Raw genomic sequence first — 14,222 nt, 5'->3', positions numbered from 1 at the left:
ACCTATTTGTCTTCACTTCAAGAAATTATAATGAACAAACAAACTAGAAATGTTGTCATCCCACTTCTGGAAGCATTATATTACAACAGCTTTAATTTGCCTGACCTAAATCATCACTGTAAGACAATGAGAGGTTAAGCCTGTGATAGATGAACATGACAATGATTCCAGAAGTCTGGATCCTGTTTCTTCCCATTTCACAGAATGTGCAAAGCGTTTTCAGTAAAAATGCCAGCTCCTCTGCAATTGTGTGAAAGACCTTCATTTCCATGTGAAACAGCAGTGACATGGGATTTGGACCCAAGTCCTGCATACGTACAGCAAGTGTTCACAGAAAGATCCCATTAAAGTTTATGGGACTCAAACGCAAGCTTATATTCTCATATCCTATCTACTAACATTCTGCTTAATGCAAATTGTTTCTATCCTCTTAACTTTCCTCAAGAGCAGCAGAGAGGAACATCAGCTACACTTATGGAGCATACTAGAGAATTGTTAAGCTACGCACCTTGTCATCACACCCCGCAGATGGATATAGTCTACAAAGATTAAAATGGGATTCTCAGACAATTTCGATTATGGAGTAGACCACTTACAAGCAAGCCAGACCACAGGGTGCTCAAAGAACCAAAGATTTCTTCCTTAATTCTACTTTTTTATGCAGTAGAGAAACTACAGTGAAATTTGTGTGGTACTGAGCCATCTGGTGGTTACTTTCAAAAAACAAAGGGCTCTTCTTTTCAGAAATAGAAATCAACAGGTTGGATGTATGAATTCAGATAACATAAACGATACAATGGTGGAAAGGAATACATCTGCACCACTTCCAGTTTGCTCTGTATCCTGAATACAAGACTGAACATCCTCCAAAGACAACCAACTATCCTGGTTTATAGATGGCCTGCCAGTGACATTTTACCAACAAATCTTTTCATGACATGGAAGTTGCTAAGGCTGCAAACTGGAACAAGCATTGCTTTTGCTGAATTGTCAGTCATACTCATGGAAAAAGAGTTTTATTCGGGCGGGAGGGGGGCACTGAAAATAGGGCAAGCAACAGAAGAGACTGAAGAATATATTTATCACTATCATAGAAGCATGGCTTGCAAATCAGTACATCTGCCATGTATCACCAAATCTGTTCCCTGCTTTCCCACAAAACCACATCATAGCCATAATAAACAGTAATTTAAAACTAGTTTAATTTCTTGGTTAGAACTCCTATGGAAGCATAAGCTGGGACCTAAGACTTTGCACTGTTCTTGTAATTACAGAATTTTATCACAAAATAGAACCCAAGAAACTGAGCTCTTGAAATCGAACTCTTTTATTGAGGTTTTATAACATACAAAATACAGTGTATTATCAAGATGCTTATAAAAATTAATAGAGACACTATAGTAAGTGCACAAAAAAATATCAAAGAAGATACAGGCTCCAAGGGAATCCTGTCCAACTATTTCAAAAAGGAACTCAACAGTCTTCTCAGTAGTCCGTCTTCCTATGAGCTACTTGCTCATTGTCCTTTTGTTTTTGTTTTTTTAATAGTTGGAGAACTGTTACATAAGAACAGAAACATAACTACCTACAAAGTCCCTGCTGGATTAAAGCACAACTGTGTTGTAGTTTTCACAGAAGACTGTAAAAAAGTAGTTTTTTGAATGGCCATCATATTTGAGGAAAACGATTTGTTAGGTTAAAGATAAGCCAAAGTCCAATCCAGCAGTATTGCAGATGCTGTCAGAATACACTTCTTTTTGCCATTCTCCCCATTTCAGTATTTGGTCTGCCAGCTCCTCCAAGTCCATCACGAGCACCTCTGTTTTTGTCAAAGCAGTGTCCTGAAACAGAGAAGAGTTGGATTTCATCTCTATACATTCTGTCAATCTAACAGGACATAAAAATAACTTAAACAACGAAACAGCACTGAATTCTCAATGCTGGAGGAGACAGACGGCTCAGTTCTTTTGCTACTCACCATATTCTTCATGATGTTTGGTATCTGAGGCATGGTTCTTACGGTCTGCAAATGGCTTTCAAGCTTCTCAATGAAAGTCACCGCCTCATTCAACAACTCTACTACATACCTGTAACCAAGAATGAGTCACCTACTCAAAAGTTGTGCAAAACAATGAGGATTTAATACTTCCAAGCTATTATTTCTTTCCCCTGTGGGGAAAGTCCTCTTAGTCTTCCAGTTTTATGCAAGTTCCTAACCGTCTAATTAATCCCTCTGCAATTACACTTCTTTTATGAGTCTCAGCAACAAGTAGGGCAGGAATTACAGAAGTGAATATGCACTTCAGTAACTGGACTAGGTTTTTAGATCATGAGAAAGACTTATTTTTGAAACATGCACTATGCTTGTCTGGGAATCATTCACACATTTATTCTGAGCAAGTCACAGGTCACAGTGGAAGGAAGACACCAAATGCTAAAGCAACAATTCCTACCTATGGGGAACCATAATCAATCAAGCATTTAACACATTGTTTAAAACAATACATCACAAATTATTCTGTAATCTTCAGAAGACCAATAACCTAAGCAAATATTCATAAAAATATGTATCACTACCTTTCTATGAATTTAACAATGAGTACACTACTAGTTTTTAGCTGAGGTTCTGCTAGCATTTTTTATTTCTATTCTTACTGATGGCAAAATGAATGAAAGCATGTGATTTTATTAATTCAGATTAATTTGGACTCATGCAAACAAAGAACAATATTTTTCTATGCCTACCTGTGGAAAGTAGCCTCAATAGGCAGGGTCTCCTGACATCTGGGCATTATCAACCTCTTTCTAAGAGCCTTCTTCTCTTTCAGTACAGCTTCCAAGTGTCTGTTCATATCTTGCAAAATCTCGCATTTTTTGCCTATAAAATGAAATTGCAAAGTTGTACCTATTGTCCTGCTAAAACAAGAGCAACATTTCTTCCAGAGAAAGACAGAAAGAAAAAGTCTGATCTATTGCACTGGACAGTTTACACTCAAGAAAGATACCATTAATCAGAATTACTTTTTCTGGAGTGTGTAGGACTTAATATCAGAGTGCACCTTGAAGTCGTAACACCTACTTTTTAGAGATACAGCTTTGTTTATTGTTTTACATTATCTACAAAGTAAACTGCCTTTGAGATGAAGCCGACAACTATACCATAGCACTGCAGTATTACAATACACTTCACTATCTTAACACAGTAGTAGCAAGCTAGAACGTTTTTAAACATCCATCAAATCATAGTGGAAAAACTGTGAAATAATAGAGAAATGAATAAATATGCTCCCAAAATACTAAAATAAAAATCTAAGTAATTTTAGGGGCGTACAAATGCAGCAGAAATACACTGAGTTACTGGAAAAGCAGCAAAGCAGCACACAGGCCAAGGGAAGCAAATCAGGTTACTGATGATCTCAGAACTCCTGCTGCTCCACTGACCACAAGGAGCTGACCACACACACAACTTTTTTGGAGAATGAATTAGACACGGAGCTTCTACTGAGACAGCAGAGGGTGCAAGTTCAAATAGTATTGAAGCATTCTTCAGGCTAGTAAAACACCTGCCACCTCTAACAAGCTATCCAGTGGAGACAGCTGCAATAACTTCTAGAAGTGCCACGTACTCAGATGAAACGTTAATCTGCTGATAAAGCCATTTAACACTCTTGGTTTTTCTAAAGTACAACTGCACTTACCTAAGTAAAAAGGGTGAGCAATATCTGCTATCTCCTTCTCCAACTGCAGAATTTCAGCTTTCAGTTTCTTCTACAATAACAACACCAAATGAAAACACATTTTTAACATACTTATCCAGATACTGTTGACTCTCTTGGGGTGGGGGAGGAAGTAGAAAGGGAGAAAGTGGGAGCACGGGGGAGAGAACATGTGTGAAAGAGCACCAGCATTTGCATGAGATCATGTTATCACACTCTCTAGAGTGTTTGTACTACTAGGTGGGGCTTTTTTGGTCAACAGGAAAAGACTGTTTTAAAAAAACTAAAACAATTTGGTGATTTATTGGGAATTCGTGCCAGAAAAGACAGATCCTGCAATTCATTCCTAAACCACAGAAACTTACGTCTCCCCCAAAGCCATTTCAGTCTATATTCTACTAAAGAATCTCTCACAGTCCCAAGTTTCCTCCTTGTAGCAAAGACTAGTTTGTGTTGTGTTGGGTTTTTTTAGCTGTGGAAGAAGCTCTCTCAGGTGAAACTCCCAGCTTTAATTCTTTCCAATGATAAACCAGCACAAGAGCAGCAGATACCTTCCTGTGGCCGAAAGAGTTGTGGTCATTTTGGCTAAACAAGAGAAGACTGAGGAAAGCATAGAAAAGGATGACACATCAGTCTCTCGGGACACACAGAGAACTATAGCTTTGGTTTTCTTGATCACTGAGGAGAGGACAAAAATAAACCTGCTTCACTCACAGCATACTGAACATTTGTCAGAGAGAGTACTTTGTAAGTAAAAGCTTCCAGCAAAGGAGGCTAAGTAGCCACCTTCCTGGGAGCTGGAAACCATTAATTCCTTCTGCCTGTCAATACAGGATGATGACAGCTGTTTAACTCACTCTCCAAAAATTAAATGGTGAATTTGTCACACTGCTTTGCAGTAAGGCTTTGTAGCTGCTGGAGGCCACATTGTGTAACTTAACAAGCACAGTTTTGTGCCAGCGAACAAATGCTCAGAAAACATCATAAAATACAAGACACCAGCCAGATCAGGCAGTAGGAAGTGACTGAGGTTACCTCTTGCTAACCAACAAAATGGTCTAGTTGCTCATAAAACCCCCACATTTTCATGAATTGAAGCCAACTACAAATTCTTATTTGTTCTTCATTTTTTTCAGAAAGCTTCAGGTAACGCTTCAGTCAAAGATGCAGGCTGTTGCATCTTTCCAATTATACCAAAAACTTGTGTTTCGTAATTTTGTTCTTCGTAACAGCTTGGTCCACTGGGGAAAAAGCGCCAACTGTTGAACAGCTAAACTGTTTAAAAACCTGCAAAAAGCGAAACAATAGCACATGGCAGTCCAATACCTCATCAGGTGCCATGTATTCTCTTTAAGTATTGAAGTGTTGAGTGTACACTGACAACTGTAAAGGCTGTACCTCATTGATCTCAGCTCGCATGTTTGCCATTTTTTCCACCTCTGAGAATTTCACAAAGCATGGGGATTTTCTACAGGTTAAATCCAATGTCTCCTGTCAGAGAAAAACAATAGGATAAAATGCAGTCAGCAGCAAGACAGGGAACAAAAATGCAGTCAGGCAAATTCTCAGGCCTGGCTTTTAATAGTCCAGTTACTGTTAATCTGTTGCACTATGCAATACAGTAAATGTCATCTGAAGAAGTCATAAAACTAACATGCCTTATTTGAGGAAAAGGAACACGAATGAAGATAAAATGCCTAGGCTTCAGAAAAATACCCACCCAAGGGCACAGTGATCTCTGTAAGGAAAGCTGCCACCAGCCCAAAACGTAAGAAATCCCCCGATAAACGGAAAAACTTCTCTGTCTTTCAAATTAACAAGCATTGGGCCAACAGTAACAGGTTTAGCACTTTCAGCGCAATCTCCTTTCAGGACACGCAGCCGGCAGCCCGGAGTGAGGCTGCCCGTGAGGCAGGGGCGAGCTGCCGGCCCCCGCCCGCGCCCCGGCCTCTCCGGACCTTCCCCGCAGGCCGGTTCCCTCACGCCACCACTGCCGCCATCTTGCGCGGCCGCTCCGGCGTGGCCCCCTCGGGGCCCCGCGGCCGTTACCTGGCTGACGGCGCCCGCCGCCAGGCACCGCTGCAGCAGGGTGGCCACCGCCGAGGGCTGCCCCAGCTGCCAGGGGCGGCAGGCGGCCGCGGCGCCGCTCCGCTCCTCACGGCCCTTCGCGCCTAGCTGCCGGCTCGGCGCCGGCGTCCTCCGCCCGGACCCGGCCGCCCCGCGGGGCCGAGGTCTGGCGGCCGCCGTCGCTGCGGAAGCGGGGCGGCGGCGCTCCGCCATGCTGGGTGTCCCGGAAGCCCGGGCGGATGGCGGCACCCATGGCCGGCGGGCGGCCGCCATGTTGGGTGTGACAGGAAAGGGGCGGGTGACTCGCGTCCGGTTCCCGGGGAGCCGGCAACTGCTCTGGAGCGTCGGTTCTCGAACGGCGAGGGCGGGGCTGGGGGCTCCGCCGCCGCGGAGCGTCGGCCAGCGACGCCTGTACAGGTGGGTCGGGTCGGGTCGGGTCGGGCCGGGCCGTCCCCGCCGGAGCTCCCTGTGGTGCTGGTGCTGGGACCGGGGCGAGGGCCAAGCGGCCCCGGTGGGGCCGGAGCAGCCGGGGAGGGGTTGAGGCGAGGCGACCGGGGCCTGTAGCGGGTCATTGCTGGCTGCTCCCCTTGCCGAGGGTCCTGCTGACCCGCCTCTGCTTCTCTTGGGCTCCTCGTCCCGGCTGTTTGCCTGCTGTATTAGGCTTTATTCCCCACCTCCCGGCTGCAAACCTGACGCTAAGTCTTCGGCCTGTAACCTGGCTTAGTTTGTCCTGGGGATTAAACCCTGGTGGGTTACGGGAGATGGATTTCCTCTATCTGCATCTAGAGTCACAGCAGAGGAGTCAAGTCTCTAAATTAAATGTTTCGAAAAAAACAAACAAAACTGTAATGTTGACAGCAGGTCAGTGCTGGTAGATGCCACTAAAATCACAGCTAGACTCTATGAAGAATCTTCTTGCACTATAGGGCCCTGAAAGAGATGAAATGTGGGAAGTATGCAATTTTTCCACTTAGGTTTAACTGGACTTGTTGCATCATTTCAATATTCAAACTGCTATAACAAAGGTACCTTAAGCAAGGTAAATCTTTTAAGTTCTAGGTTTTAGTTATGAGAGAGATGAAAACGCAGCAGTGAAACGGTTCAGTATGTTGCAATGCTTGTAGTGTTGAAGACAGTACACATAAAGTGACTTTTTACATTTGCTTTATCACAGAGACTTTGGATTGAAGTTCTGTTGCGCAGAATAACTGAGAGAAACTGGCTGAAACTATCGCTCAAACTCTGTACGCCTGACAACTGTTAGGATGGGAAATAGTGCTTTAAAAGCCCACCTGGAGACAGCACAGAAAACTGGTGTGTTTCAGCTAACAGGAAAGGGACTTACAGAGGTAATGTAATTGTAGGGGAAACGTGGCTGTTTGTATGCGTGGCTGGCACTTTTGGAGGGAAATTCCCACCTCATTGTCATAATGGACTGTACACATGTATTTCTCATAAACAGTGATGGATAATATTATCTCAAGATTTTTTTCCTTTTTGCAGAGGAGATTTATGCTTGCACTGTCTTCAGATTGAGGATTTATCTGTCAGGGCACATGTATGCTTATGAGTTTAGAGTGCACGTATGTTCAAGAAGTACTAGTTATGATGTTGTGCTTTTTAAAAAAAGGGCTGTAAACTTGAGGGAAAACCCATAAACTTTATAACCGTATTGTTAACTAGAAAGATACTGCACAGTTTGTCATGTATACATACTTATGCTGTATTTAATTGTAGTCATATGAATAGTCTGTACAGGCTGTTCACTGGGCTGCAAGCATCTTGAAGTTTATTATATCAGAAACTGTCTTGACTTTGACTCAACTGCAGAAGAACATAGAATGTCCTGGAACCATATGTCAAGTAACACAGGATAAGCCAAATTCACAGGATGGCCAAAATAACTCTATAATGCAGTAATTTTCCAAGACTTTTCTCAAGTATCTTCTTGCACTATCCTATCTTCTCTCTTCCCTTTTCCTCTGCCAAACCAAAGGAGAATCAAAACCACTGGCCTGTTGACCAGGTCTCGCTGATGGTGATTGTTAGGTTTTTTGTGTTTTTTTCAGCTCAGTGCCAAGTGCGGATTAAAGTGGTACAGGATGTCAATAAGAATAAGGAAAATGGTTTACATAATAATTTAAAAAGGAAAGCAAGAGAAAAACATCCCAATCCTACTCTGCTAAGATATAGTAGGGTTGTTAACTACCTGTAGAATATTTTTAAATTACAGGGATGTTTAAGAGGAACACACAAGAGGACTAAAACATAAAGGAGCTTGTGTCATGGTATACTTCCTTCTCCCTTTTTAATTTAAATTCTTTGGATAAAAAACTACTCTTCCTAGATGTTAGACTGTCTCCTTTATATCCCTCTTCCCTTACTCAGATGAAAAAGTATTTTTTAAAATATGTATTAAGCAAATTTGCCAACTTAGTTGCACACTGTAGTGACTGGACATGGTGATACATATGACAGTATGTCATAGCGATACAAATTTCAATTAGAATTTTAAGCTGTGTAACTTGAACATTCAAAATCATATCCACTATTTAAATTCTGTATCTTTTTTTTCCTCCATAGTTTCCTGAAGATCTGCAGAAGCTAACAAGCAACTTAAGGACAATAGACTTGTCGAACAACAAAATAGAGCTCTTGCCACCACTCATTGGAAAATTTTCCTTTTTGAAGAGCCTTGTTCTAAACAACAACAAACTGAGTATGCCTGCTAATTAGTATCTCCACAGATTTTAAAAATAATAACTGTCTGCTCTGATCAGAAACTAAATGTAATGATTTAACTCTCACAGAATATAAATGGGGAATTTAGTTACCTAAACTGAAATCTTTGAAATTCATGTACATGAAAAAAACCCCCAAACCATAAATTCTTCAAAACTAGTTGCCAACTTAGTTGTATTATCAGTTTTACAATGACATGTAAGTACTTAAAACCATAACGTTTCTGTGCTGTGACTTGTCTGATCTGAAGGTTTAACCGTGTTAGATGGTTTAGTACAGTTGAGTAGCACCTTTAGAGTGAGTTGAGTAATACCTTCAAAGGGCTGCCCAGACCTGAAGCTGTGAATTGTTTGGTAACTTCAAATGTCATAGAATATGCCGGCGAAGTGGTTAGTAAGGAGTGTAACTGATAGGCTAAAAGCCTCTCAGGATAGCATTTTCAGCCTGTGACTTGAAGATTTGCCCTGTCTGCAGATTATTTTTAAGATGCTTATGGAAGATGGTTAAAAAGCATGTGTTGTCAGCGGGTTTAAGTTTCTGTGCAGGGATCTGTGCCTTCACTGGAAAATGGGGAGGAATCCTGTGAGAAATTACTGTAACATAGCACGGTTTTTCATGCAGAAACTTATTTGAATGAAATGGGTATGAATGTTTACTGCTCTTTGTTTAGGTCATCTCTTTGTTCTGTCATTTATTTCTAGCTGCTTTACCTGAGGAGCTGTGTAAACTGAAAAAACTGGAAACACTACACTTGAATGGCAATCACTTGAGGCAGCTACCAGCTGCATTTGGACAACTTTCAGCTCTCAAAACCCTGAGCCTTTCTGGAAACCAGCTTCGGACTGTGCCTACACAGCTCTCCGGTCTTCGCCACTTGGATGTGGTAGATCTTTCCAAAAACCAGATCCAAAATGTGCCCGACACTGTGGGAGAATTGCAAGCTATCGAACTCAATTTGAATCAGAATCAGGTCTGTTAACTGAGATATTATGGGCATGTAGATTTAGGACACGGTTTATCTTTGACTTAGTACATCCACAGAACAGAAACTGAGACCATCAAAACTTTATAGCTAAAAGATATATCCTGGACACAATAGAAACGAGGGATCATGAGTACAGTTTATGTACTGATACATCCAACTGCCTGATTTGACTAACTAACAAATCCTGAATTTAGTCATACAAAAAATTATTTGAACAGTTCTTGAGGAGGAATCTGATAAACAAATGTGTAGGTTGCCTGTCATCATGGAAGAAAAAAAAGTTACTTGCACTTTTGATCATTATTACTGTTGCTTGTGCATTTTTGTTAAGTAGTTATTGCTAATGTTTTTTATATTTACAACATGGTAATTGTTCCATATTAGTCTGAAACAAATCACTTAATCATGCATCACTAACATTTTAATCCCATTTTTCTGTGTTACTTTATTTCTACCAGATTTCCCAGATCTCAGTGCAGATCTCCCACTGTCCACGCCTCAAAGTCTTGCGTTTAGAAGAAAACTGCCTAGAACTCAGCATGCTTCCTCAAAGTATCCTCAGTGATTCCCAGATCTCACTGCTTGCAGTAGAAGGCAACCTCTTTGAAATCAAGAAACTCAGAGAACTAGAAGGTTATGACAAGGTTGGTGTCTTTTTTTTTGTCTTTTTTCTAAAGAAGCTCCTGGTGAAGTCCTTACCCAGTACCTCCTCAGAATACTAAGCTTTTATGCTAGTGAATAAAAGCGCAAACAGTCTGTTGGCATTGTTGTTGGTACTGGATTTGTAACTAATCTCTGAAAATACGTTCAAGAGTTCTTCAAAGATGAACTTTCTCATAGGATTCAGGATCAGTGTTCTTTCATCAGCATCTTTTGAGGGGCAGCTGATGATGACAGGTCTGTGTCTTCACTTTGATGGGACAAAAAATAATGGATCTTTCCTATTATGCAGCATTCTTAACTGTTTAATGTTAGTTCATCCTTGACTGTTCAGCATTGTGAGGACTTTCTTTCTAGAACATTGATCTGAATTACAGCAAATGGCAGAAAATTTTGGGGTTTTTTTTTTGTTTAATTAAATGATTATGTCTGGGAGATGAAAATATGTTTTAGATGCAGAGTGCTTTTGAGTCTGAGAGCAGAAGCTTAGCTGCTTTCAATATTAATGAATCTTGTATTTATTTCCAAATCTTAGATTTTTTTGTTTTCTTTGTAGTATATGGAACGATTTACAGCTACAAAGAAGAAGTTTGCATGATCCTTATTCTGACCCTGTGTATTCCCCGTAAGAAGAGTCAGTGACTGGAGCACACACTTCACTGACTTAAACCAAGACTGATGAAGGAAATGATCAGAGTACTCCTCCTCTAGTAGTCTGATACGGTCTGTTAAGGCCAGATTGAATAAACTTGAACTAGAGAATATGGGTATTGAACTGATGAACCTGTCCAGGGGCCAGTTTTGATTTTTGTGCCACTGTAGCTTTTAACACAATACATGTTCTCCTTTGTTAGGGCTTGTTCTTTCACAGAGAAAGGGAATGAGCGTTTCAGTGTTGCCAGTTCCCTTTTGTCAGGAAGCTGGCTGTTGATTTGTAAGAGGATCATTTCTTCTGGAAACATTTTTCCATGCTAGCACATGGAAGTTCTACCACCAAAGCAGATCTAAAACATTGTGTGTCTTGCAGTAAACACTATCCTACAGAGAACTTCTACAGATGAGGTTTTAGTTTATAACTTGTATAAGTTTTTTACGAAGCACAAATAGTTGTGGCTAAGTGTTTTAACAACTGCTTCTGGTAAAGAAATCACGGTTTGAGCATCATTCATATTTTACTGTACAGGCTTTCCTTTCCCATAAGCAAGAATTGCACTACAGTCCACTTCTGCTTGAGCACTATCAAATAAAAGAGGTTCATCTTCAATGTATTCAGTAAAAATGTATATTGCTGGAAAATACAATACCCTTGCACTGACTCCTTGTGTACAGAGCAATGCTGAAAGTTTTAGTCGCCAGCCTGCTGCTGCCTTATTACCAAAAGCACCTAGAAAGAACTAAAAATGTATGCAATTATGTAAACTTATACTGAAAAGGAAAATGTACTTGTTTATTTTAGTAAATCATTTTCAAAAAATCAGTTCAAGTTTATTTGGTGTAACTGCTGCTGTTGTCACTTTAACGAGAAGTACTAAGCGATCCTTAAAAGCCATCACTTAGGTACTTGGTTCCATCAGTTGTTGGTAAGTTATGCTTCTGCTGCTTTGAGAACACAGAGGATTGGAGTACGTCAACCCTTTGGTAGTAATTCAGTTAATACGTACTACAGGCTCAACCAGTGAAGTAGGAGCTGTACTAAGTACACATCTTGGCAAGATAAGCATAGATGCATCTATTGCTGAACTGTCTTACATTAATCACTGTTTCTATACTTAAGCTTTCCTACATGAGACAGGAAAGGCACTTGGACAGCAAACTCCTTGAAGGTGCAGGGGTAACCATCAAACATATTCAACATCTTACACCACCCGCAGTTAAAAAAAATTATGTGACCTCTGTGCCAATCTTTTTCCTCTATGTAACAGCTATAATTAAGACTAGCAGTAAGTGGTTCTTTTATAAGATGCTCAGAAGACATATCCAGTTCCCTGACCCTGTGCCGTCTTATTTGAAGTCTTACATAATAATACCTATTATAAGAGTGGTTTAGGGAACATCAGCTCATTATTCAAAGGATGGAGGTGATCCATCATTAAACAGGGAACCAGTTTCACTTAAAACCCCCCATTCCAGGTGTTACTTTATGGAAAAACTACTAGCTTCCTGTAAGAAGTAGCTGACAGCAGGCACTGTTGATAAGGCTACTTCATTTTGCAAGACATAACAAGGGAAATGCTTTAAGAACACAACCTGCATGTTACCGTAATGCAAGACCCTGCATAGTCAGGAATCCATTTAGCTTCATACTAACAGACACCACAGATTATGGCATGCAAATCCAGCAGTGAATAGTTCAAAGCCACTGGCTTAGTTTTAAATTTTAGCTCCTTCTACTTGATACCTAAATCCCATTTGAAGCATTAGCTTTTTCTAGAGATGAGCCACATATGAGACATCCACAGAACAAAGCCCCTCAATTAGCAGATTCCCCCTTTGCATTCACCAGCTCTGACAACTACAAAGGAGTGGTCTATCATCAATACCTATGCACTTGGCAATGTTGTGCTCTGGAGGGCTTTTTTTGCCTTTGGTTTTTTGGGGTTTTTTTATGTGTTTTTTTTTTTACTGGAAATATCTGTGCTCAGACATGCTGCTTCTCTCATTTAACATTTGTTTATCAGGATTCTTTTGTCTATTCAGAGCAGCTGTGTTAGAAGAGAGAGTAGATCAGGGCATTTGAAAACGATGCCGTTCGCACTGCTATAAAAAGATCTTACTGCTTTTGGCAGCATTTGGGAAAGTAAGTCAACATTTCTCTTCGGTGATCACTAGTACATTTAGAAACCTTTCAACTACTCATTGTTAGGCTCCTTTGCTACCTTGAAGTTGACAGCTATCAAAAATTTTGTAAAGCAAAAGGGAGAAAACACCATGCAAAATACCAAGTGGTGCTTAGTCCTGGATTAATCAAATTTGTTCCAGAACAGAGGAATACTATTTCTGTTTCAAGAAAAAAAATCTGGCTGATATCCTCACGTTTTACCTCACAGCAATAACTAAGTTGCTTAGTAGAACACTGTTCTGTACATTTCAGCACTATGTAATCTATTGGTAGTTTTATATGGAGTTTCTCAGTTTTCCCTTCTCACTACCCCCACTGTACAACAAGTGACACTATAAACCAATTCTATTTCCATGCACGATTACACCTGCAGCTTTTTAGTTTTGGAATTATTGAGGTAGAAAATGTTACTCTAGTTAACAATTATAAACCAGGGTTCCTTCACCACAGACCCCTTTTAAATACCTTTTGTGGCCACAGACCACTAAGACTTAATTCAAGATTTAAAGCACTAGACTGCATCAAATATTTATTTCAATTTTCTCATGAAGGGTCTTCAAATTTGGAGAGAAGGGGAAATAAATTAATCTGTTAGTGCACACCTATTATTTTTATTACAATGATTCCATATGAATTTAAAATAGCATCAACACCCTTCTTGCTCAAATGGCCCATTTTATGGTGTTTTAACATGCTAATTTGACAGCAATATTTACATTAAAATTTGATGAAAAGTTTTTACAATTCTTCTCATCTTCTCCCTTGTTTGTCTGTGTTCAGTCACCATATATTTTTGTTTATGGGTCCAGGGCCACCACTTGGAGGAACAGACTTCAGCCCCGTCATGGCCAGTGGGTTAAGAAAATGTCTTCAAGAGAAAAACCGCCTAGTTAAAGTGGGTCCCACCAACCATACTAGCACTGAATATACTAGCACATCAGGGCAGGTGGCAGGTGGGGTGTGAGTATGAGGGGAGCATTGAGGGGAGGGGGCTGTGGGAAAAGGAGGTGCAGCGTTTGCCACAGGACAGACCAAATGTTTCCGGGCTGGATGTTCCCCACCTCCGCTTTAAGCCTTGGCAGACCCCCTGTGATGACACTGTGGCCCCCCAGGGGTCCACAGGCCACAGGTTGAAAACCACTGGTATAAACCATTCATCTATTTTATTTTAGACCTGTATCACTTGCTCTCCAGTTTTCCACTGCAGTGAGAT

The 14,222-nt window shown here is 40.8% G+C and overlaps 2 protein-coding genes across 2 annotated transcripts; one reads left to right on the top strand and one right to left on the bottom strand.

Moving 5' to 3' along the window:
• Nucleotides 1-1,309: 1,309 nt before the first annotated feature.
• HAUS2 (HAUS augmin like complex subunit 2) lies at nucleotides 1,310-6,032 on the bottom strand. The gene is made up of 6 exons (XM_074867881.1): nucleotides 5,766-6,032; nucleotides 5,115-5,207; nucleotides 3,699-3,768; nucleotides 2,746-2,878; nucleotides 1,979-2,087; nucleotides 1,310-1,841 (listed from the first exon to the last, which is right to left on the bottom strand). Exons 1-6 carry the CDS (start codon nucleotides 5,994-5,996, stop codon nucleotides 1,692-1,694), a joined length of 786 nt encoding a protein of 261 aa, XP_074723982.1. The 5' UTR covers nucleotides 5,997-6,032; the 3' UTR covers nucleotides 1,310-1,691.
• Nucleotides 6,033-6,080: 48 nt separating this feature from the next.
• On the top strand, nucleotides 6,081-11,647 carry LRRC57 (leucine rich repeat containing 57). Its single transcript, XM_074867880.1, has 6 exons — nucleotides 6,081-6,200; nucleotides 6,958-7,132; nucleotides 8,367-8,502; nucleotides 9,227-9,495; nucleotides 9,969-10,154; nucleotides 10,727-11,647. The coding sequence occupies exons 2-6, from the start codon at nucleotides 7,049-7,051 to the stop codon at nucleotides 10,766-10,768; spliced, it is 717 nt and encodes a 238-aa protein (XP_074723981.1). The 5' UTR covers nucleotides 6,081-6,200; nucleotides 6,958-7,048; the 3' UTR covers nucleotides 10,769-11,647.
• The last annotated feature ends 2,575 nt before the right edge of the window (nucleotides 11,648-14,222 follow it).

The sequence above is a fragment of the Strix uralensis genome, chromosome 4 (genome assembly GCF_047716275.1).
Source record: "Strix uralensis isolate ZFMK-TIS-50842 chromosome 4, bStrUra1, whole genome shotgun sequence".
NCBI lineage: Eukaryota > Metazoa > Chordata > Aves > Strigiformes > Strigidae > Strix > Strix uralensis.
Note: the sequence above shows the minus strand (reverse complement) of the source record. Positions and strands in the feature narration are given on the sequence as shown.

Excerpts from the sequence above, each read along its gene's own strand:
- HAUS2 (XM_074867881.1), bottom strand. The coding sequence starts at position 5,996 with ATGGCGGAGCGCCGCCGCCCCGCTTCCGCAGCGACGGCGGCCGCCAGA. Across the intron at positions 5,208-5,765 it reads CGGCGGGCGCCGTCAGCCAG|GAGACATTGGATTTAACCTG; the intron begins GTAACGGCCGCG and ends TTTCTCTGACAG. Across the intron at positions 3,769-5,114 it reads TGCGAGCTGAGATCAATGAG|AAGAAACTGAAAGCTGAAAT; the intron begins GTACAGCCTTTA and ends TTGTTATTGTAG.
- LRRC57 (XM_074867880.1), top strand. The coding sequence starts at position 7,049 with ATGGGAAATAGTGCTTTAAAAGCCCACCTGGAGACAGCACAGAAAACT. Across the intron at positions 9,496-9,968 it reads TCAATTTGAATCAGAATCAG|ATTTCCCAGATCTCAGTGCA; the intron begins GTCTGTTAACTG and ends TATTTCTACCAG. Across the intron at positions 10,155-10,726 it reads AACTAGAAGGTTATGACAAG|TATATGGAACGATTTACAGC; the intron begins GTTGGTGTCTTT and ends TTTTCTTTGTAG.